This window comes from Labrus bergylta, chromosome 21 (assembly GCF_963930695.1).
Source record: "Labrus bergylta chromosome 21, fLabBer1.1, whole genome shotgun sequence".
NCBI classification, from domain to species: Eukaryota; Metazoa; Chordata; class Actinopteri; order Labriformes; family Labridae; genus Labrus; species Labrus bergylta.
The window spans coordinates 2,578,345-2,602,901 of NC_089215.1; the positions used below are offsets into that span (position 1 = coordinate 2,578,345).

At 43.3% G+C, this 24,557-nt stretch overlaps 2 protein-coding genes across 11 annotated transcripts in view; both read right to left on the reverse strand.

The window, feature by feature from the left end:
- The window catches only part of srcap (Snf2-related CREBBP activator protein), a 36,110-nt gene extending 33,970 nt beyond the window's left edge, over positions 1 to 2,140 (reverse strand). For both annotated transcript variants that reach the window (XM_065949506.1, XM_020649842.3), the window contains exon 1: positions 1,962 to 2,140. The gene's annotated coding sequence lies outside the window, so the exon portion shown is untranslated. The remainder of the gene's footprint in view (positions 1 to 1,961) is intronic.
- A 985-nt stretch (positions 2,141 to 3,125) lies between these two features.
- On the reverse strand, positions 3,126 to 24,535 carry fbrs (fibrosin). 9 transcript variants are annotated; one of them, XM_020649798.3, is made up of 18 exons: positions 22,607 to 24,535; positions 18,590 to 18,757; positions 17,183 to 17,209; positions 17,001 to 17,030; positions 16,740 to 16,788; positions 15,305 to 15,653; positions 14,977 to 15,206; positions 13,484 to 13,779; positions 13,320 to 13,364; positions 13,037 to 13,135; positions 11,567 to 11,635; positions 11,317 to 11,355; positions 10,763 to 10,834; positions 10,449 to 10,608; positions 9,796 to 9,876; positions 8,043 to 8,126; positions 6,892 to 7,111; positions 3,126 to 6,136 (listed from the first exon to the last, which is right to left on the reverse strand). In XM_020649798.3, the coding sequence occupies exons 1-18, from the start codon at positions 22,910 to 22,912 to the stop codon at positions 4,546 to 4,548; spliced, it is 3,915 nt and encodes a 1,304-aa protein (XP_020505454.2). In that variant the 5' UTR covers positions 22,913 to 24,535; the 3' UTR covers positions 3,126 to 4,545. The 9 variants fall into 9 exon arrangements, with proteins under 9 accessions (XP_020505454.2, XP_020505456.2, XP_020505453.2 ...); XM_020649800.3 differs by having other exon boundaries at positions 11,567 to 11,650; positions 13,484 to 13,728; positions 22,607 to 24,534; XM_020649797.3 differs by having other exon boundaries at positions 10,455 to 10,608; positions 11,567 to 11,650; positions 22,607 to 24,534.
- Between the last annotated feature and the right edge of the window lie 22 nt (positions 24,536 to 24,557).

Below are 24,557 nucleotides of genomic sequence, written 5' to 3' on the forward strand. Positions count from 1 at the left end.
ATACCATGTGATGCTAAGATGTGTATGATTACATAATGTCGTTTGTAATGATGACTCTATGACACTATATTATTTATATTTAGGTTTAAATGTTTCATACTTGCACTGTTGTTAATTTATTGCTCTGTGTGCCTTTAAATTGCCCCCCCCCCCGGGACAAATAAAGTTTTCTGAATTTGAATTTGTTACCCAGTTTTGTCTTTTCTTTAACTATTTTTTTCTATATAGTTTGACTGTTATGTGCTTTGTTAAATGTATTAAAAAATTTTTTTTTTTTTTTAAATGTAAAAACTCAATAAAAACATGTCAACAAAAAATAAAATCATTGTTTTTCAGAGATAAGAAAAAATATTTGAAATAATTTATAATAGCAAACAAACAGGACGATGAGCAACATGTCAAGTCACCAAGAGAGAACATCAGGATATCCAGCCAATCCGATAACTGCTCCATTATTTGTATATATGTTTCTTTTATTTTGGGGGGGGAGAGATATCTGCAGCGGTAATAAAAACAGTCCGTGAAGCAGCACTAACCTCCGTTAGCTCCAAGTTGCGTTTGCTGCAGTCGCCCACCGGAAGGGCCTCCAGTCATTCATTTAACGTAAATCTGTACTAACTGCTGCTAAATGTCAACCGTGTGTGTGGACTAGCATCTTTATTTAGCTGTGTGTGGGTCTTGGCTGCGTGTGGAAGATGAACACATCGACTTTTCATTCCTATCCTAATGATTTCACAACCACATGATCGGCTTCTTCCCCCAAAAAATCCCCCAGAATTTAACGGTTAACGCCTTTTAAGACTGCCGGTGTTATGTCGAGAAATGCGTCCCTTCCAAAAAAAAATAAAAAAATGCATGCACCCCGCGGAAGTGTTACAAAACGCTATAAATCTGATCTCTACGGGCAAGCTCTTTGATAACAAAGTGTGTGAAGTTTATACTTAATAAAGTTGAGTATCCTTATTGTTCTGTAGACTCGGTAGAATTAGCCTGCGTGAGTATGATCTGCAAACAGTGTTACACTCTAAAGTGTCTGTGGAGTGATTTTATTTTTTTAAAGGGTGGATGCGAAATACGGCAGGATAGTAATTTTCAGAGTGGATGTAGTGTAGAAACTGTGTCTGCCATATTTTTGTATTGTCCTGGCGAGGTGTGTGCAATTCTCGACAGGCGTGCATTTCTCGGCATAACACCGGTTTGTGCTAGTGTGGCTAGCAGGCTAACGCTAGCTTTTACAAAAACACACTGCTTGGGTGGCACTTAAAGGAAAGCCTGCTAACTAGCAAAAAAAAGGTACAAGAGTTGGTCGGGTGCGTTCATTTGATGCGCAGGCGCCCCGTCCCACCCGCGGTTATGTAATGCTGCTCCCCGCTTCAGGAGTTAAAAGCCGTTTTGTGCCGACAAAAAGATAAGTTGCTTCGCATACGAGACAAAACATGTGAAAAGTCGCATTAAACCCGCTTCTGCACTACAGAGGGGGACAATCACTCGTGACGTCATTGCGTGGGGTCAAATCCGTTTCTCGGAAGATGTATTTTTTTTAGTAATTAATTTTTAACAACAAATACACATTACTTTCCGCGTAGATATGCAAAAATACAAAAAAACACTGTTTTAAAGTTCCATATAAATTTTGCAATGATTAGACGGGGGACTTAAGGGGGACCCCACTGCCCAACGGCTGGAACTTTACAAGCGACAGTAAGGAAATTACATATGCAAGATAATCTATTTTTTATTTTAATCTTTTACGGTGTTGTCGCTTTTCTTTCAGTCATTCCGACATAGTTCGCGGCGGTGTCAACCAATTTTATCGCAGTATGCCCCGTAACAGACGAGCGAGCATAATGCAGTTTGATTGTGTCCTTTCGTTAGTCTGAGACCCCCCTTCAATTCCCCCATTACTTCCTCCTTGCTCCCCCCCCTCCCTCCCAAGGCCGCCATCTTAAGTTCCCACCTACCTGAAATTTCCGACCAATTTTCTTTTACTAAATTCTCGTTGAAGAAGTCGTCATCCGCGTAAAATCGCACTCAATCCGTGTTGCCAGTAATCCAAACTGTCTCCCGGTACCCAACGAGGTACCACTAGGTCCGTGGGAAGAAGTTAATATACGGACCGGGAGAGACTGGGTTTCGGCGCAGAATGTAGCGGTCGCGGGGAGGAGACTTTACGCAGCGAAATGGTGGAGGACCGCTGCTGCTGACAAAGTACAGACCAGAATGAAATCTCGCGAGATCTCGTTGAGCGCGCCACTTAAAATGTTGATACTCCGGATTGTAGTGATTTCTTTAGAGCCCCGTCTGATTAAATAGTGCAATATAACCGATTAATTTAAACATGTTTTGATCATCGCTTTAATAATTATATTGCGGCTGTATTGTACATCTTTCCACACAGCTCAGAATAAATATATAACCCGTAAAACTCCGCTAAAATATATTTATAATAAAAGAGAACAGGATCTTTCATACATGGAGATGTGCAAAACTTACCATTTAAGCCTATGACGTAACTGGAAACCCTGCTTTTATTATCCTATCATAAGATTATTTATATGCAAGATGATTAAAATGTTCTTATAGTATTTTTGTGAATATAAAATGTACTTTTTTAACCTTAAAGGTAATTGAAATTTGCCAGAATGTCTCTTAAAATCTAGCAGGGACATTAATTTATTCATAAAAACCTTTATCTGAAATTTTCATTGAAAAAAAAGAAATTCACTGCTTGGTCAGAATATTTTTTCTTATGATCATTGGACAGTAGGTCCAACAAATAAATCATTTAGAAGATATAACTTTAGGCTTTTTTATGCCTTTATTGTAGAGAGAGGACAGTAGATAGAGTGTAAATCATAGACAGTGGGGAATAACATGCGATAAAGGAGCCACAGGTCTTATTTGAACACAGGCTGCTTGTCTGCAGGACTCTAGCCTCCGTGCACCGACCACTAGGCCACCAGCACCCCCAAAGTAAACGATTTAATGTGTCAGTATATTCCCAATGTTTCTTTTTTTTCAGTGTATTTTACAGATTGGTGTTTCAAGTAAGAAAGTATTTTTCCCAAAACAAATATGTTGTGCTGATTGAACAAGAAAGAGAACAAAAGACTCACACAACAGAGTAAACAACAATTCATTTAATAATTAATCTTTGTGGTCTCTAGGGGAGGGGTTTGAAAGGTATAAAATGGTCATATTAAAATAATCGACCCAGTCTTTTCCCTCTCAGGATACCCACTGTCTAATTGTCCTTTGACACAAGTACATATATTTTTTTCAGTTCCTCAGCAGATGTCCCACTTATCCATGTATATAACTTACTTTAGTTGATGAAACAACTTCAACAGTTCAATGTACAGGGCTCCCAAAGTCCCAAATGGATATAACACACAACCAATGACACACAGGCAAACCTTCCTCTCAGCACTGAACAGTCATAGATGAGATCCTTGAAGAGGCCCGGGGGGGGGAGGGGGGGGGGGGGTTGCAATGGATGCGGCTTCATGTTCACAAGCGTTACAAAGTCTCCGTGAAGCGAGCCTTTTGCATGATCTGAAACAGATTTACTACCTGGGAAGAGAGTACTGGTTGATACCCGAAACAAAGACAAATAACATAACAGTGAATATATTTATTATTATAGAAGATAATTAATGTTAAGAATAATAATTACAAAGGCAATTTCTCTAGACTACTATAATCTGGTCCTGCACATATATAGTCAAGAGGAGACTGGGAAAACAGTAACAGGAAGCTCTAAAATACTGTGTTCACTCACACAGCGTAGCACAGTTCATTTTGCCATTCATCATTTTTAACAAAACAAAAACAAAAAAAAAAAACGAGCAAAAAGGGGTTGAATCTCATCAGTGAAGCTTTGTAGGGGTTTTTGGGGGTTTGGGATTTTTGGGTAAAGCAGGAAACTGAGGTGCGATGCTTACCAATCTTCAGTAAAAAAAATGGTCTCATCAGTAATCTTGTCTTTTCACAATGACAAAAAGACATAAAGACAGAAACAGAAAACCCCACTTTACCACCGTTTTTTTCCAAGAGGGTTGATTTATGCAGAATAGGGCTGAACATATCCCAGGATGAACCCCTTGCCTTGTTTTGTTTTCACAGTGTACATCCCTCTCTGGAAGTCATTTCCAATCCACCTGGAGCTTTGCTGAGGAGCATGGATCAAACTTCACCTGACAAATGAAAACAAATCTGTCCTCTGCCTCTTCATACAGCTTCTGAAATTGACTACTTTAGTAACCAACAGCCAGTACAAAATAAAAAAATACACCAAGGATGCACAGAAACCATGTACCTTTCAATTGCACTGATAGAACCATTGCGCATGTTCCAAGTCTTGCATTTCCCTCCCTAACGTCACCTCCAGTCGCTTTGTGTCCGCCCTGTTCAGAGGGGGACTTGACCTGGTTTGTTGTGTAACTGGGAGGGGCTTATTAGTCAGCAAGAGGAAAAGGGGGGCAGGTTGAGAGCAGCACGGTGATCCTGACATTTCCCTTCATCTCCTCCAGTGTTGTCCCTGTACTATCTGGACTCCCCGTCTTTGTGGGCGCCGTACAGAGCCAGATCAGCCGGTCCTCCGAGTCGAGAGCTGCGCGGAGGCGTGGACGAGCGGCTGGTGATGGACGGAATAAGTGGAGGCGGCGCCCCCATCGACAGAGCCCCCACCAAGCCCGCGGGGGTCTTTGCCAGGATGCCGTTGGGCACGTGGTGATGGTTCAGATGGCCGAGGCGGGCGTAGAGGCCGGCGTGGTGCTGGGAGGCTCCGTGTTGGAGGGAGTGGGAGAGAAGGCCGGGGTGGAGCTGCTCCAGGTGAGCGGCAGTAGCAGCGTGAGAGGGGCCCGACAGGTGGGCGCCCGCGGGGTGATGCGGGTGCATCCCGAAGTAACGGGCCCGCTCAAAGTCTTCCCTCAGGATCTGGGCGCGCTGCTCCTCGTCGATCAGCCCGCCTCCCGGAGGTCCGAGGTGGTGAGGCCGTTCAAAGTGGTGAGCCATTAATCCGAACTCCTGGCGGACGACGGAGGAGGAAGCATTAGAGGTAGATGTCTGAGGGTGGTGAGAGTTGGCCGCCGCTACAGCCGCAGCCCTCTCCGCCTCCAGAAGGCGCTGATGCTGGAGCAACCGGGCCAAATGTGGATCAGAGCGCAGGGCGAGGTGAGGGTCTGTACGAAGTGCCAAAGCCTCCCTGCGGTGCTGATGTTGCTGCTGAGCTGCTAGCTCCCTCCAGGGGTCCCAGGTGAAGCTGTGAGGACCCTGCGACGGCCCCTGGCCCGGACCATGGGCGAAACGTTCCCCTCCTGGACCCATGATCAACCCTGCAGCTCCTGCTTGGCTCCCCAGATACGCCTCGATGGCTCGAGAACGGTCCAGCAGGGAGAGGTGTTGATGGTGTTGATGAGGAGGCGGGTTGGGCGCGTGTTGCATGAGAGGAACACCCGGAGTGGGAGTCAGCGATAAAGAGGAGGAAGGGGTGCCAGATCTCGGGTGGTGCGGGTGGCTGTTGGGGCGTTCGAAGCTGTGGTTGGGAGCCGGGGGAGGCAGGGTGATGGGGATGTGCTCCGGCTCCTCCTTCCGCTCCTCTTTGACTTTAACAGGCGGGAGGAGGAGGGGAGGTTTGGAGACGGGCGTTGTAGTCCGGTCAGACTTCTTGGCCTGAGACAAAGAGGTGACTGAGGCGGAAGCCGCCGAGGAAGATGGGAGGCTGTTGTTGTCTCTTAGCGAGTGCGACGAATCGTTGTGGTGGTTGTGTGCCGTGGAGGCGAGGGAGCGGGGGTAAAGGTCCAGGGGAGACAGGGCCGAGCGGTTGGAGGGCGGGGGAGTGGTGAGGACAGAGGATGAGGAAGACCGCGGCCTGTCCCTGTCTGCTACTAAAGACGCAGAGCCGAGAGGAAGCCCCCGCGAGGAGGACACCGTCTGCATTAGCCTCTTGTCCCCTTCTCGGTCTCGCTCGCGGTCTCTGTTGAGGCTGCGCGTCAGGTCCTCGATGGGTCCGCCGCTCCCTCCCAGGGAACTGCTGTGGCCGTTAATGTGGGAGACCGGGGTGCTACTGCGGGGCTTGAAGGAGGGGGCGACCGGAGACATTCTCACAGGTTGTCGGCCGTACAGCATATTGTCTCTGCAAAAAATAAAAAAACACAAACAAAAAAAGTTAGAAAATGACGAGTTTTCATACTAAATGACTACTGCGCACAATAGTTACATAACAGGAAGTCAAACAAGTGTTCCTGATGTCAGCATCACTAAAAGGCCAATGTGTTTTTAGAGTAAACAAAAAAAGTTCTAAAATATTTATATATATAAAAGGTTATATTGTGCTTATGTTCACATGAAACCAAAACATGTTCTGGCAGGGCTTGTGTGTATTTATTTTCAAATCTATTTTTTTGTACATTTTTTATTTTTATTTAAATTGTTCAGTGTTCACTTTTTGTTTGCAACCTTTGCTGCTGTAACAATGTAAATGTTCCCTGTTGTGGGATAAATAAAAAATTATCTTATCTTTCTAATGATTGGTCTGTTTAATTGTCGCTCGATAAATATATGAGCACAACCGCGCCCAATATCAGAACATTTTTATAAACGAACATGATGTATCAGACCGCAAACTCAGAATTTCTGATTTATGAGATGAAATTGAATACACCATCAGCCCTTTTTTTCTTTTTCCTAACCCTAACCCTAAAATCTTGTGTTTTTATTTCTGAAATATAAATTGATGCACTTCAGCACTATTGGCTGCCAACTTTATCCTCCCTGGCTTTTCCCCCCCCTCGTCCTCTCAGACGTTTCAGTTCATTTTGTGTTTCATTTATGACCTTTTTAATGTCGTTGTGAGGTGTCACGTTACAACCATCCAGCTGATTTCCATACCTGTCTTTTTCATCCTTGATGTGGGGAATATCTCTCCTCTCTCCGTCCTTCCCGCGATCCCTCTCGTCCCGCTTGTCCGCGCCTTTAGCCCAGCTCGGGCCCGCGTGGAAGCCGGACGGGCCGCCGTGTAGACGGTTCCACGGGTCGTGATGGTGATTGGGGGTGGGCAGACCTCCGACGACATTGGGCGATGGATCTTTAGGACCAAACACAGAGTTGGCTGTGGAAGAAAAATATTTTTTCATTGTAAGAAAACAACGAAATGCAAAAGATGTTTCACAGATTGGGACACATTTCTATCTTTAAACCTCCGATTTTCACGTTCCTGAATATAATTTTGATCATTTTTACAAAACTTCCATCGCCGAATGTTGAACTTTAGACCAACTTTACATCAGGCTTATGTTAGGGATCATATCATCATGTTGGGTATGATAAAAGTAGCAGGAAAAACTTTTCCTCTGTGATACAAGTTCATATTTTAAATCTTAACATGCTTTGTATTTGAATAAACAACTTCTGTTACACAAAGGGAGTCTTGATCCAAAACAAGTTGGTCCATGCTAAATCCCTTTTTGTAGCTGATGAGGTTTAGCACTGTGCAGTGTAATGAACAATCTGCCCGAGCTCGGTTAAGTTGTTTCGACACAAATGAACTCCCAACAAACCCCCTGAAACATGCTCTCTTATTGGACTTTGATTTGAACAGTTTCCAGTCTGCAGAGCGACTCAAATTAATGCATTAAATCCTGAACTTGTTTATCAACGACAAAGCCCGGCGCCCTAAACAGCCAATCGACACGCATCTCTCAGTGATAGCTGAGTTGGAGCTGAAAGAGGAGAAAAGCAGACTAAGCCAACGTCGACATGTTTGTGCTGCTCTGGAGTGAAAGTCAGAAGGGCTCGGTGTTCAGGAAACCAAACAACTTGTGCATGAACAATAAAAAATCTCAGGTATCCTTCTGTTTAGTAGAGCCTGCACATTATGAGAATGCATTGCTTTCTAATTTAGTGGCTCTGATTGGAAGAGACGTGATATATCCAACAGCCGCTGTCTCTATCAACATGTAACTGATCGCATGAAGACAGGCTGAATGAAATCTCAAACTTTGAGCTTTGTGTTTCAAGACAACACATAGTGTAAGACTGACCCAGTGTTGGGCTGCCGAGTCCTCCGAAGGCACCAGAACCGAGGGCTCCCAGTGGAGTAAAGGGCGGCGATCGGCCGTACGGATCTAAACAAAACGTAGTCACAAATCATTAATACTGCGTCAGACAAACATTCATGTGTTAAACTTACAACACAGGGTAAAAGCTCGGCTAAAGCCAGTCAGAATGTGGTTTGTTTTTGGTTTTAAACCTGCGTTCATGTGGTGACCGACACATCAGTAAAACGAGTTTCCAAGTTGGAAAGTGCACATGAACACCTGTTGAAGTCTGAACAACTCTGAAGCCCGACTTCCCAACTTGACGTCATATTCATCATCGCTTTGGGGACAAAAGGTGTTTTTTGTTAATGCTAAGATACTCTTTTATTAATTCACGTTTAGCACACCGACTTCTTGCTCGAATAGAACCCAAAACAGAGACATTCATGCTTCTTCTTCACGGCTTCCCCGCTGGTTTTTTTTTTTCCTGTCGTTACAACATTCAGACTTTCCAAAATGACAGCCCGAGAACACACTGAAGTTAGAGTAAGAACGACTTCCCAACTCAGAAACTGGGACCATCTGAGGAGCATCTGAATGCAGCATAACTTTTTGGCTCAGCAGCCAATAGGCAGAGCCGGTGAGGTAAACCAGGCCTCAGCTGTTCCTCCTCTCTTCCTCTCAGGCCTCCACCAGCTGGTTTGGTTTGCACTTCACAACACTCAGACTTACATAATTATTGTTACGTCTGTGAGCCGTAAGGTGTATTACAGTCTGTGTTGTTTCCCTTTTTATGTAAATAGTCGTGTCAGTCCCAGGAGCTGATTGGCCAATCAATTTCCTGCTACCAATCGTATGCTGCAGAGATCTGTTCTTAGTCGATTTTGTGTTAGAAGGGGGTGAATCGTTTACTACTTTAACCTTGTTTATCATTTTTTGGTTGGTTAGGGCGGTGAGTTGGTTGTCTTGAGATTAGCTCGTTTCACCAAGTTGGCCTCGGTTTTGTTTACGTTTGGACACCGATCACCCTTATCCTTAGTTATTCAAATTGTCCGTATCCTTGTGTATTATCTAATTCCTCAAAATAAACCACATTCTGCTGCTTGGGAAATGAGGGATTTGGGTCTTTGTTCATGTTGTGCCTTGGCTTCCACTAGACCAGTGGTTCTCAACTGGTGGGTCGTGACCCAGAGGTGGGTCGTGAATGCGTGCCTAGAAAAAAAACTTGTATAGAAAAGCATGTGAAGCGCTTTTTAATCATGTTTGTTTTTGTTCAGTTTCTTGCTTCTGTCACATGTTTTGTACCGACTGAGGTCCAAACCGCTCAATTTGTCAGTAAAATAAATCTGATTGGTTGAAAAACCATCACAAATTTGGGTCGCGATTTGGTGGAGGGTCCTGAGGCTAGACGAATTGAGAACCACTGCCCTAGACGCGGCATAACATTAAGATGTTTTAACTTTAGTTTATAAGAAAAGTACTTCCTTTAAAGCTTGTTTCATGTGTGATACCTTTTTCTTTGTCGCTTACTTTGAGCCAGTTCTTAACAGAAACACTCTTTGATAACATCATCACAACTGCAGCTGGAGTTACATCTTTCATAACGGCTATAAAAGATTAAACCAAGAGGGATTTAATTTATGAATGGTGTACATCAAAGTGAAATCTGCAGTCTGCAGGGAAACGCAGCGACACAGATCGGTTGTGATGCATGAGTGACATTTCCATGTCCCCCCTTTTTGAAGCTCTCTCTCACCCAAGTGTGCAGCCGGTGCGAGGAAGGAGGAGTGCGGCGCCGATGGAGAGATGAAGGGAGCCGAGGACGGATTGACTGGCCCTGAGGGAGAGAAGTAGTGGTTAAATAAATAAAAAATGTCATCAGGAATCAAAATCAAATGCACAGCAGATCTACCGACACGCTTCATCTTCATCCTGTGAAACCTTGCGCCGCTCCTGTTGATACTTATTTGTACGACACTTATGATGTTTTAAAAGAACACAATTAGAATCTGAACCAAAAGGGCGTCAGATAGCTTAGCGGTTTACAATGTGCAGCCCATGTAGAGAGGTTATACTCCCGGAAAAAGGCCGGTTCACGCTCTACTCTGACTCTCAGTGATTTGACAAACTTCATCCCCCACTCGCTCTAATCCCAGATTCTTCTCTATCCACTGTCCTTCCCTCTGAATAAAGGCATGAAAGCCCCAAAAACATTGTACAAGAACAAAGCAAACCCCACTATGCCGGCATTGAATGCAACGTTTAAAATACATTAAAGACAAATCGAGGGGGGACAAAACATCCCAGTCAGCTTGAACACAAGTGGGAAGTCTTTTTAAAAGTTTGATCAAATCAAGAATACATTCACATTCTGAATACTAAACATGAGTGGAAAGAAAGTGTCCAGACATAAACCTGTAGCTGAGAACAGACTGGGAGGTCTGGTCAGGTCGTGAGTGGGAGGCAGTCCTCCTCCGATGGGCCCCATGGGACCGAGACCTCCAGCTCCAGGAAAACGAGACAGCAGGTCACTACGGAAGTCCAACTTGTGAGGATCAGCCTGCATCAGCTAAAAAGACAAGAGGAGAACAATTTACGGCATTCGGGGGGGACACGGCACTTCCACTTCAAACCTCTCTCTTTTTTCCCCCTGATTAAATGTATTGATTACAACCGCTTTCTTCTCTCTCTATATCGCCGTTTAATAACTAAGAGGCACATACCTTGACTTTTTTCTGATGGCTTAGAATCATCCAGGCCACATAAACATGCATAGCGCACCATTTTCCTGGTTTCTGCACAGAAAGAAGATCACAGGGGTTTACTAAGTCGTTCAGTGAATCTCGCCATGTGCAACTTTGAAGCCTTTTGCACACAGAGTCAGATGTTCTTCTTCTTGTACAGAGATATCTGACCTAGCTTCTACACAAGAGTTTACTCATCCTTCTGGAAAAGAAGTTTCCTTGTCAAGCTTTTTGTTTGGATTTAAGTACAAAAAAAAAAAAAAAAAAAAAAAAGTGAGAAAAAAATTGCAGGGAAACAAGAAAAAACTAACAGCAGGAGACATTTTTAAACCACAGATTCTACATGGCGGTAGTTTCTGGGTCTGATGTCTAACTGGGTGTGCAAGGGGGGCAGAGATCATAGATCAGTAGCAGTCGGGATTACAAGTGAGATTAGTGCAAAGAGTGAGTGAAGCAGTGAGAAAGTAAAAAACAGGCTGAAGGTTTTAAGGAGCCAAAGGGATTCAAAATATAAACAGCTGTTTGGTGCTTACATTACTGACTTTCAACGATGTCCCAAATGGATCAGTTAGCTACGAGAGAACACAAGTGTCAGACCACTTTTAATCAACAGTTCTCAGGAACAGTTCTGCACTCTTTACTCTGTGCTGCTCTGACGAGGCCCGTGTTGTAGCACATCCTAACCTTCAGCTGGCTGGTGACATCTAAACAGTTCTATAGGAAAACATCTGACGAGGAATGATGCAAACGTTCATGTTTTGGAGGTGCGCATGTTTAACTCACCCGTGGGTCTTTGGGCTGCAGGTGGTGAGGCACAACCCCGAGTCGTGCGGATATATCTGGACCCGTTCCCTGAGGGACAAGAGGCTGTCACACACACAGCACCATCAGACACAACCCTACTGATCTACAGCTGATTCACATCTGATGTTACTCTTCTTCTTAGCGCCACATGTTGGGTCATGATCATACTGTGTAACCGACACTGGAAGAGCAGAGTGCCAGCTCTTGCCTTGATTACAGTTAGTTTTCCAAATGCATTTTTAATGACCTGATCAGAAGCGGAGAGCCGAGACACATAATCAACATCATCACGCCTCAAAGGTAAAAGCTGAAATCTTTGAAACATGCTACGTTTCTTTTAATAGAAGTTTAAAGGGAAACGTGGAAAGCTATCAGGTCAGACTGTTGCCACTCCATCACAAGATTTGTTCACACCAAAATTATTAAGAACTAATTATAAACGCAGACAAGCTGTTTGTCATGTTGTGAAATTGATTTGATTGCTGTGTTTGCTCAATTTTTGTCATTCATTATTTTTACATGGATTTAAAGAGTTGTAACTTTGCTCAACCGTCATCACGTCTCTGTACTTTCATGTTGATTCTGCGGCGGCGTAATATCGGTGTACCAAGTCTGTGAATTCACAGGCACAGTGGGAGCTCCACATGACGTGTTTTGGGACCAAACTATCCACTAAGGAGTTCCCTGAGAACTTCATACCATGGGGATCTTTTTTTTCTGTCTGCATTCTCACCGCCAGGGTACCTACTTTGAGGCAGGAGCTAAAAAGGTTCCTCTAAACGCGGTTCAAGGAACTAAAATAGTTCATCGTTTCTGCAGGGCGGAATGAAAAAAGAAAAAGAAAAGAGGATTCCAAACGTTCCTAGAATAATGAAAAAGTTGCTGCGGTCCGACATGCACGCACACACAGGGCTGCGCTACATCGCTGGTGTAACGCCTCTGTTACTGAAGACGGTCCCCCTCTTTTACGCCTCCACATTGAAGGATAAAGGTCTCAGGGGCGTAAATATTGCGGCTTGAAAAAGCAGTCTGAATAGGACCGGTCAAGCTTGGCAGGTAGTTTGAGTGATTTTATGACTAAAGGGTTTCATCCTTTATTCCCTTTTATTTAGAGATGCACATTTTGATTATTTTGCCAAAGCTGCAGTCATCAAAACTAAGTTAAAACAGCGTCAGAATTTGGGAAACACACAAAGCTGGAGTCGCTGCTCAGCTCTTGATGCTCCCCTGCTGTGACAGCGTAAGAGCTCCTCCAGCGCCTGTTGACACCCCGTGGTTAATCCTAATGGTTATCAAACGCGTCTCGTATTTTCATCAGCTGTACTTCTCGGTGTGGGTGACGAAATTAACACTCAGTCAGGCAGGTAATGTGAGATTCCAACCCCCCATGAGGTGTAGTGGACACCCAGGAGTAATTAACACAAAAGTTGCACGGAGAGTGTTTCTCACCTTTGGCTGAAATGCTCCTTGCAAGGAGCTGAAAGGCCCGGTGGGAGGAATCACAGGCTGGATACTCGGCACTGAGGGCGGAGGGTACTGAGGGAAGAACTGCCAAGACACACAGACGCCTTGTCAGAATCCAACTGAACAATTTAACTGAACATTTCATACTTCTAATAGAATATTTTCAGCTGTTTAAGATCCTATAAAGAGAGATTAAATATATTCTGATCCCTTCTTTTTTACTATTTAATCAGCTGTATAATCAGATCAAGATTACAGAAGTACTCACAGGGTGTCGGTACAGTCCGTCCATTTTGCCTGGATATTTATCAAACTAAAAAAAACAAAAGCAGTGCGTGGGTTAAAACACGACAATCATCCACATTTCAGCCGCACAGGAATTTTCAAATACAGCACAGATGTTCAGCAGTAACAGCGGGGAAATCGTCTCACCAGAGGCGGTGCGGTGGCCGTGGGGTGCAGGAAGGGCGTGAAGTGTTGGTGCGTGTGCGTGTGCTGGTGCTGGTGGTTGTGCTGATGGAACTGGAAGGCCAGCTGCGGCATGCTCGGCTGGTTCTGAGACGTCCGGCCTGACGAACCCGCCGTGGAGCTCGATGCCGACGGACCGCCGGGAGTGGAGCGTCCTGCAGCCGACGAGTTGTTTTCAGCCCCGGGGACGCTGCGTCTGCCCTCGCGCTCTTGTGAATTCAAGAAGTGGGAGTTTAAGTTTTGACGTAATATTTCTTGTTCTATAGCAGAGGGCATCAAAGTAAAGGAGAGAAGGCGTTGAAAAGGAAACGTTCACATCAGTGTCGTACCACAGACTGGCTGTTTAGTACAACATAAAAGGACAGTTTAAGGTCAAATGTCTCTCACACTCTCTGGCTTCCCTTTTTGTTTTGTTCGGTGGTGTGTTTTTTTTGTAGATTTACTTCTTGTGAACACTATCTTGCACCATCACCCTGCTGGGTCGTAGTCTCTGAGTGGGGCTGTGATGATACAGCTTGTCTTTTAATCTTTTACAGGCGTCTGCTTTCACTTGAATCTTACTCGTACTTAAAAGAAATGTATCTTCAATAAATTGTATTTATCCTCATCTTTGCTTATAATCTTATGACCTGCATGTTTTCTTTTTGCTGCCTTTGTGAAGACATTTCTAGCTTTGACTTTTAAAACGGTTCTAAATATAGTGAATGGACTTGAGCTTGTTTATTTCTTTTCTAGTCTTCTGATTACTAAAAGCACTTTAACACCTCAGGTCACACCTCCACATTCACTTCCTGATGGTAGAGGCTGTTGTGTAAAGAGACCATCAGAAGGAACTAACCCTATTCATGCACATTCATACAAAGTCGACAAAGCATCTGGAGCAACTTAAGTGTCTTGCCTAAAGACGCATCGGACATGTGGCTGCAGGAGCTGGGGATCGAACCCCTTGACCTTCCTGTTAAGAGACAACCGACTCTACCAACTGAGCCACAGCCGCCATATATAAGAACGTTATTATTGTTATTATTAGCTTCTGCCTTTAACACTTAATATTAGGGATGAAAGAAATGTAAACTGATCAATATCCATATTCATCACATGGGCTAACCAATCAAAATTTCAAAAAGTTAATCGTCAATGTCAGCCAAACATGTTCTCATGGTCCTGTGTGAGATTATTAGAAGGCCCAGCTGTTCTTTTTACAGACACACACACACACACACACAAAAACATAAAATTATCTAAGGTGCTCCCTCTCCAGTCTGCACCTACAGTAAGAGTCTTAAATGCAATCCTGAGACAATTTCATCAATATACAACTTCCTCCACAGCCCAGACAAACTGACACATCGGCCAGAGGAAGTCTGGGTTAGGTTAATTTCAGTAACATGTTAGTCATTGTATCACCAACAAAAGTCTGAGGCAGGAGTGAAAAGAGCGGTTTGTGTTTATCGCACCTGCTGCGTTGGAGTGAGAAGGTCCCTGCAGCAGAGGAGGAGGGGGAGGCAGGCCCGGTGAAGACGTGAACAGCGCCCCTGAGCTGGCTCGGGATGGCGGCCTGAGGGGCCCTGAGGATCCTGAGCCCCTGATGTAGGGCAGCGACACACTGGTGGAGGGCGTTGGAGGGCGCATGGAGGATGAGGAAGACGCGATAGATGAAGATGGAGGTTTGACGGGGGTGCTGCTCCTAAAAAATAAAAATAAAAAAGGCGTTTGTGTGTCAAGAATCATGTCCACATTTATATGAAACAAAACAAACTCAGGTGGTTCATAAAGTGTTCATACCTGTTGTTGTAGATGGAGTGAGATCGTCCGGGCAATGTGAGGAAGGGTTTGGGTTTGGAGAGCGGGGGGCTGCCGTTGTGGCGGCTGCCATTGCCGTTGAAGGGTCCGGACCGGGGGACGGTGCCTGAGGCTGTGACCGGGGAGTGGGAAGGCAGGCCGAAGGGGGCAGAAGAGGTAGAAAGAGAGAGAGGCTCGGGGAAATGCGACTCCAGGTTTTTCTCCTGGCTTCGCTCCAGGCCAGACACCCGCGGAGTCACCATCAACCGGGAGACGCTGCCACAACGGGCCTGCAGAGGCGGGCAGCTTTTGCCCATAGATGTGCCCATGTTGGCGGGAGCAGGCTCCACAACTGTGAAGAGGAGGACAACAGATAGTGTTTTTGACTTCCTGAACATTAAGGTGCAGACAGACAGAGACGCTATGTTTACTCCAAATGGAGCAAAATGTAGTTTGGCATTTCTCCTGTCTGTTTCTCCATGTAAACATTAGTGTTGTTTGTTTTTGTCACACCATCTTTTTTAACCAAAAGTTGTCATCAGCAAAAGCGAGAGAGCAGCTTCAGCCCAGTCAAATTCAAAGGTTTGCAAAAAATGTAAGTTTCCTATTTCCTCAGAGAAATGCAACGGTTACGTTTACGTCTCTAACAATCAGACAAAGAGCAGAGGAGGTTGAGGTGCAGAAATGTTGCAGATGCATTTGTGAAATGTACACAGTGTGCAGGAGTTTGCCTGTAATTTCCAGTCATTAAAAAAAAGTTTTTTTAGGGCCTTAGGACGCTGTTGACGGCACTAGCGCTCTTTTCCAAATGTGTGATATTCCCCGTATTTTTGCAGACTATGGATCCACATCCGGCCCGTGTCTGAACGGGAAATAAACAATGTAAAAAAATAAATAAACATGCAGTAGAAAGTAACAACGCCGTGTTGGTCGTACAGCAGCCTTTGTCAACAGACTGTTGTCATAGAGACAGGACGGATGCTTCATGCAAGAGCTCCTGAGCGCACAGCGGGCGCTTCTCTGCCCTCGGTGGACACGGGGCCTTAGGCATCAAAATAGTTATTGCTTAAATTTGACATTTACAACCATCATCTGTATTTACTTTTTGGCTGCTTATAGCAACTTGAGGCCGACTATTTCCCGGTTTTGATGACCTGTTAACAACTCTGGTGTTCAGCAGCAGAGCGGCTGTCAATCTGACGTGGTCGTTTCACTTTAACTCAACAAGTAAACAAGCAGCTGCTTAAGGATCTGTCATGTTATATGTGACATTACTTTGCAGCTTGTTGTGTGTGGATATGCTGTGTATTCTGCTTTTTTTCCATACATGCAGAAAATGTACAAAAATCTGCAAAACTAAAACACAAGAACTTCAGAATTTGATTCACTTCAGTACATTTCTGTTTGGATCCAAACATAGAAAAACAGGAAGTCATACCTTTCCTCGTACTGACTGTGAAAACCGGGTCCATGTCGTTGTCGGAAGCCTAGATGGAGAGAAAAACAAGGTTTGGTTTAATCTCTACTCAACTGAAGCAAGAAGCTATTTCTTACAGCGCACTTAGATTGCATCATGTTTTACATTCTATTATAGCACCCAAACTATTCAAGAACATTGATTGTTTTTTTAACCAAGAAATCAAAACAAAGTTAATCCAGACATTAATGTCAGAAAGATAACAAAGCCAGCAGTACACACCTTGTCTCCTGTGTCACTCTCAGTGTCACACTAAAAAGAGACAAAAGGAAAAATCAGCGTTATCATTTTCATCTATCGGAACATTTCAGGTGATAAACAGGTTCAAAGCAGTCTGCACGAGTGTTACACCATGTTGCAGGAAATAACATCATCATGTTTACTTCAATGTACGAAACACTCACAATGTAGCCGGTCTCCAAAGGATGTCCCTGGAAAAAATAAAATATAATATTAGCTTAAAAAAATAATGAAATGTACAGAAGTTAAACTATGATTGTGTGGATTATGTTTACATAACAGGGTTGTCACTAAACCACAATTTTGAACTCATAAGATGCTGATAAAAATCACAACAGCGTATCATTTTGGGGCGCAGGTGGACTAGCGTTTGTGTCTCATGCCCCATGTACAGAAGCTATAGACCTCGTCGAAGAAGGCCTTGGGCTCAAATCCGATCTCGGCCCTTTGCTGCATGTCATCCCCTACTCTCTAATCCCCCAAAATGTCCTGTCTCTCATCAGCTGTCCGGTCCAACGAGGGGAGAAACGCCCTTTCTAAAAAACATCTAATCTTTTTATCGATACCATGGGAGTAAAAAGAACAAAGTCCTGAGCACCCGATATTGGGTAGTTTGGATTCAAATAAATAGCAAAAAAACTCCTGCACACGGTCTAGATTGCACAACTTTTAGGACCAAAACATTGCCACAGTCTTTAGACAATGCTCTCTTGTCCTCGCAGCAGCTTTTGGATAAAAACATGACTGAAGATCTGTAGATTTTTTTTTACAACCTGGGTACTTTTCAGGTACTTTTCAGATACTTTTATCATCAAAATCATGCAGATTGTATCGTTTCAAACCCAGTGGTATCGTAAAGGATGTTACTGCACCGGTACATAAGACGCTGTTCAGTTTTTGCGGGGTTTCCCAGAAAGAAAAAAAGGTTAAAATTTTCTTCCTGCATGATGATTTCTGTTGTGTTCAGGGAAGTCTAGCACCGACTCCGCAGGTCACTCGTTAACTTGAATATAGAACACTATCAATCAGAAGAGAGCTCCACAGGGTTTGTTTACGGAACAATATGCCACCATTTGCTTTAAATGTATGAGTCGCTATGTATGCCGGCACAGCGTACAATCACCTTGCAATACACAACGACTGGGGATGAATTTTCAGATCACGTCAGGTCATGTGCAGTGGGTGCCCTCGTGGTAATGACTGCGCGTGTTTTAGCATTTTATACAGATATATTGGCCGCACCGGTGTGTGAGACACAGCCAACTTTTTAGATGAAAACATAAGTGTTCAAATGTGTCGTTTAATTTGGATTTTACTATAATGAAAATGATGACAACCCTATTACATCGTCTTCTTCCTGGTTGTAAGGACTGACCTTGCAGAGCTCGTTTAACATAAACAACTCTGCATGATGTGTGTTTAAAACCGGTTTGACGAGGTTAGGATGTACAGGTGAGCAGCACGACCAAAACGTAAACAATGTGTATTTGATTTAGAATTAGCTGATCCGTCTCGCATGACGAGATGAACCAACCACAACACAAAAGCACCCGGTGGAGTCGTGTGTTTACCTCTATCCTTCTTCTTTTATTTCTGCTCTTGCTGCTGGAGTGGCTGTGCGGGGCTACTTCCTCCGGCTCGGACAGTGGCCCTCCGCCGTTCTCCTCCGGCCCCCTCTTCCCCTTGTTCCTCCTTCCCGGCATGTCGGGGCGCTGACTGGGCTTCAGAGAGCAGTCCATCTGATAAAAGAGGAAGAAGAAACCAAATTAGCAGTGTTTAAGCATCTACCAGTAAGCATGAATGTGTTTCCTTCAGGGCAAAGACCACAGGCGAGCTACATGCCCATTAATGTCCTGATAGAGCTCATTTCTGCACTGAGTGATCGCAAAAATAGAAACAGGTATGACATAATGCGATACAGCATCCTGCATCAGGCTATTTCTACAATTGTCTGTGTGAAGACTCAATAAGAGAGAGGGAGACATGTTGCATATTATTTGATCTTCATAGTTTATCCACCTTGTCAACAAATATGAGGGCTAGCCTTAAGACGGGCAAAGAGTTGAACGAAAACATCTCTGACAAATATCCACAAGAAAAAAAAACTGCCAGTAAGATATTTGAATATTAACCTCTTCAGGCCACACAAGAATTTATTAGACTATAAAGAAAGAGAAAATCCCTGTTAAGTCAAACTGCTCAAAGACATGACCAGTCGGGGATGATGAGGTGTTGCTTTGTCCTGAAGCTATAAAAAGGTTGGACACCGGTGTTTCATGTGCAGAAACACGAAGGGTACCAAATGTTTTTTTTTCAATCCCCATGAGAGTCCTGAAGAACAGAAGGTGCGTTAACCAATAAGGAGAAACTGATTGCTTGTACCAAGAGAGACTTAACATCCAAATAAATACATTTCTAAAGGAGAAATAAAATAAACCTTTTTGGAAATTACATTGCACAGCTGCTACCTATATTCCTCTTTTTATCTGTTTAATTTTAAATCCAGTTGCTTTATCATTTTAAAAGCATTTAAAGGGGATATGTAGTCTCTAAACTGCCACACATATCGTCATCATGCATGGATGAATTTAGAGCTGTGATGCATTAATCATTAATCAGAAACTAATTTAGAGAGTAAAATTTGAGTAATTTCTCAAACGGATTTCTCTGATTGCAGCTTCTTAAACGTGATTAATTTCTGGTTTCTTTGCTCCTCTATTTATGAATGTTTTTGTGTTTTACTTCCTGCGAAATGCTGAAGGATATTTTTTTCGGCTCATTGATTTACCGAGAGAATCATCAACAGATTAATCTACAATGAAAATAAAAGTTAATCGCAGCCTAAATTTTGTCGGATCATTTAAAATAATCTATTTTCACACAAAAAAATCTGTGCTGGGTGAACCTGAGGAAGCTTCAGGTGAAACATGTTAATCACAATAAAATACAGTAAAGTTATTTTCAGTGTGCCACAGAGTTTGGATTTATTTTTCATGGTAAGTTCCTGTAATCGTGCACACCTGAGAACGTGCAGTCTATTACTAAATAATGAAAAATACAGCAGCTTGCTTATCGACTTGCATTTTGAATAAAAACTAAAAAACTCAGCTTTTAAGTGCAGGTAAACGTGTCTGTGTGATTGATTGAACTGCTAGTTTGCTCATGAATCATAAATGATGACTGCAGTCCATTGTTGCTAAATTACTATAATCCAACTGTTAACACTAATATTTTGTTTTTATGTTCATTATTTTCTCATTTCTAGAAACCTCTAACCCTGACCCATGGTCTTCAGTGGTTAACTTTTTTTTAAAGATTTATTTTGGGGCTTTTTTTATGCTTCTATGAGAGAGACAGGACGGTGGATAAAGTCAGAAATCAGAGAGAGAGAGTGGGGAATGACATGCGAGAAAGGAGCCACAGGACGGATTCGAACCCATACCACCGGCCAGGAGGACTACAGCCTCCGTACATGGGGCGCACACTACTCTACAGTGTGGTTCTGTGGTTCATTTTAACTGTAAATTCACTTTAGCAGAGGGAGCAGAGGAACTGTTCATTAATGAAGCAGATTCAAAACTAATTCCTGACATTATGTAGCAATCAACACAATCCCATCAGACCTATCCTGACAGACTATTAATTGATATTTAATCATTTCCTCTTCATCAGATTGAGAATTGTGACTTCTGAGGAAAAAATGGACGTGTGATGTTTATAAGCTCTAAAGTAGTCTAACGTCCCACTTTGATGGGTAGACAACCGTACGTCATAAACGAGATCTCTGATGTCACATTATTGCTTTTAAGTGGAATTTAATTTTCTGAAAAGCCGTTTGGCAGCTCATCAACAGCTCACAGAATTAGAAACATGAATAATTAAGGCCTCTCCAGAACCCATCAGAGGGATGCCTTGGGGTTTGGCCTGAGAGGATCGCTTTCTCCGAGCTAGGAACAGTGTCAGGGGTTGAGGAGTTCATTGTGCACATCTAGATGAAGGAAGGCATGATTTGATTCAGAGAAGTAAGCAGAACAACGATCAAAGACAGTCATCCGGGACGCCTGTTGTTTAAAAATGATGGAGAGGAATAATAAAGAGGCAATTCATTAGCCTGAAGACTCACCTGTGTACAGCTGCCTTTCATTCATTTTGTTTGTAATAAGTTATTTCCCTTTATAGCCTTTTCCCTGTTAGTGTTGTCCGACCCACATCCTCCTCTCTGAGTATGAGCTTTTACGATCTGACAGACGATACAGAGACCCCCAATGAAAACTGAATTGTTCTTAAAAACTTGAGTCGATCAAAATTCTGATTAATTTTTCTGAAGGCTGTCTGGGTCTCGCTGTGGCCTTATATCTACTTATCTTTTGTCTCCTTAGGTTGTGTTTTATGCCGATCTTGCACAATATGAGTGAAGTGCAATATATGTTGTTGTTTTTACGTTTGCATTGTTATGTGCTTTTCCTGTTTACATGTAAATTGTGTTTGTTTCTTGTTTTTATCTATTAAAACTGCTATTTACTATGCAGCACTTCAAGTCCAAGACAAACTTCCCCAAGGGGATACTTAAGTGCATCTTATTGCATCACTTTAGCCGTCTTAATTTCTTCTTCTCGTTCATTGTCAAGGTTTGAATGATTTTTTAAATGCCCTCTTTGAATGCGTTTTCTTCCCTTCCCTTGTTCACTTCATTTGTCTGTCTACTCGCCGTTATATTGAATAGTTTCTGCTTATATTATGTCTACACTCATGCACTTTAACTTATGTCAATACTGTCTATTTACAACTTTGTTTTTGCACATTTACATTTAATCTTTCATATTTTAGACTAGTAATGCTTAGTTAAATCCTGGTTGTATATATTCCCATTCTTAGTTTTGATATTTTTAGTGCTTATTTACTTTGTATTTAACATTATATTATGTTTAAATTTGCTAATATTGAGTTCTTTGCTCGTATTGTGTGTTTGATAACCTGCTGCTGTAACGCCACAATCTCCCAGTTTGGGATCAATAAAGTAATTCTATTCTATTTTATTCTCGTTGAATGCGTTTTCTTCCCTTCTCTTCCTTTCCCTTGTTCACTTCATTTGTCTGTCTACTCGCCGTTATATTGAATAGTTTCTGCTTGTAATATATCTACACTCATGCACTTTAACTTATGTCAATACTGTCTATTTACAACTCTGTTCTTGCGCATTTACATTTAATCTTCCTATTTGAGACTAGTAATGCTTAGTTAAATCCTGGTTGTATATATTCACATTCTTAGTTTTAGTGCTTATTTACTTTGTATTTAACATTATATTATGTTTAAATTTGCTAATGTGTTTTTTGCTAATATTATGTGTTTGGACAACCTGCTGCTGTAACGCCACAATCTCCCAGTTTGGGATCAATAGTCATTCTATTCTATTCTATTTGTTGTGATGCTTTTGATGTCTTGTGTGAAGCACTTTGAACTTCCTTGTTGTTGAAATGTGCCGTTTAAATAAACCTGCCTTTTCCTCTGTTTATACAAGCTTGCATAACCACTCATGTTTGATGTTTGACAGCTGATGATTGGCTGTCAAAATAAAGGAAACGTACCTCCAGAGCCTCTAGGCTGATGAAGCTTGAGATAGCAAAGCCATCGATGATGTCTTCCTCGCAGGACACGGACTCTCTCTTCCTCCGTCGTGGAGGCCTGTGTCTCCCAAACCCGGGCCGGCACTCTCTCCCCCCAGGTCCCAGCACACCTTTAGTCCCACACGCCTGATCCCGGTCGGAGCCTGAGGACAGGGATGTGGCCCTCTCCACCGCCAGGTCCACTCTCCTCCTCCGCCGCTCCCTGTCGCGCTGTGACCGGGACCGTCGGCTCTGCCTGAATCCGGTGCTCCTGCTCGGGCCCTCCATGTTCACACCACACTTCCTTTTGTAACTCCACTGAGGGCCAAAAAGGCACTTTGTTCAAGTCCCCGGTTCAGGTGGGAAGTAGTACAAACCCCCACCACCAACACCAACACCAACACAGGCAGGGCCCTCCCAGTTAAAATGGCGTTAATGGAACCAGTGGCTATTATTTACCGTCCTGTGACAACAGTCTCTTGGCATCAGTGCCTTTCTTTCGGCGAAATTTTAGAGTCATTTCACTTAATCTGAAGGAAAACCCAGATCCACGCCGGAATTTAAAACACCCACGGACCGCTCACGGATGTCAGAGCAGATTGTGTCCCGCAGACGGGTTAGCATTCGCGTGCTAGCAAAACGGCTAACATTCGCGTGCTAGCAAAGACGGCTAACATTCGCGTGCTAGCAAAGACGGCTAACATTCGCGTGCTAGCAAGAAATCCCAACTGACACAAGTTCTACGCATGTAAACAAAAAAAAAAGGACAAGGATGTTTGTGTTACAGACAAAGCAGGACGACGAGACTTTTTGGTTGATTTTCAAAATAAAAACAAAGCTACTGTTGGCATTGAGCAAAACAAATTCTTGCTTTTCAGGATTTCGTAAAAAAAAAAAAAAAAAAAAAAAAAAAAATTTGCACACGCTGACAAATTTATTTGCCTGTTAGCGAAATTATACGGTTAGCTTGTTAGCTTGTTAGCACGGCGACATATCCGACATTATCACACCGTTATGCTTTGATTTCATGGGAGCTATTGTTAAATTATGAATACTATAATTGACAGTTTGTATAAATAAAGCTCAATCTGACGAGTAAAGTGAGCTGTCTGCTCTGAGTTTGACGAGTCGGGTGCTAATGCTTAGCTCATAGGTCAGGTGTAGCCGTTTGGTTAGCTTGTACACAGCTAACTCATTACAGCACAGTATATTCCCAAGAATGCAACCGAAAGAATACAACTATATTCTTCAAAATGTGGTTGTAAAGACTGTGGCAAAATGACGCTAACCGATACGCACAGGCTAGCGGAGCAGTTTATTTCGTAACACCACCAGGCGAGTTGTTGACGGCCGAGTGTAATGGTTGAATTCGCATCGCGTCAAAAGAAAGACGTAACGTTAGCACTCCGGCTAGCTAGCAGGTAGCCGATCCAGCTGTTAGCAACCAGAGCGAAGAGCTTTCAGTTAAAGGAAGCGGAAACAAAACGGACGATTTTTAGCAACCATCTCGGATATAACAACGTCACCTCGAGTTATTTACTCAAATCTCTTCTGTGGTTCCTCTTCCATCATAAAGAAAAAAAAATCAAGGCCCAAATATGAAAGCCTCGGTGTCGATTTCCATTAACGAGGGTGTCGGCCAAGCCCCCGTCGGGCTGGGCAGCTCCTTCATGCAGCCTTCACTGTGTAATGTAATCCACTGTTTAGGATTAAGTTGGACCCCCTCGTCGACGTTTCCAGTCAAAGATGTGTTAAATCACTTAAATCCAGAGTGTAAACACGCGAGGAGAGAACCAGAAGCGGCCCCGCTGCTGCACCTTCACAAGTTTCCACTGAATTGGAAATTTATCGTGAAAATCAGGGAGACACAACCCTTGTCAGCCGTGCAGTGCATTGTGTGCGCCACTCTTCTTCCTCAGTCGCCAAACTGGTT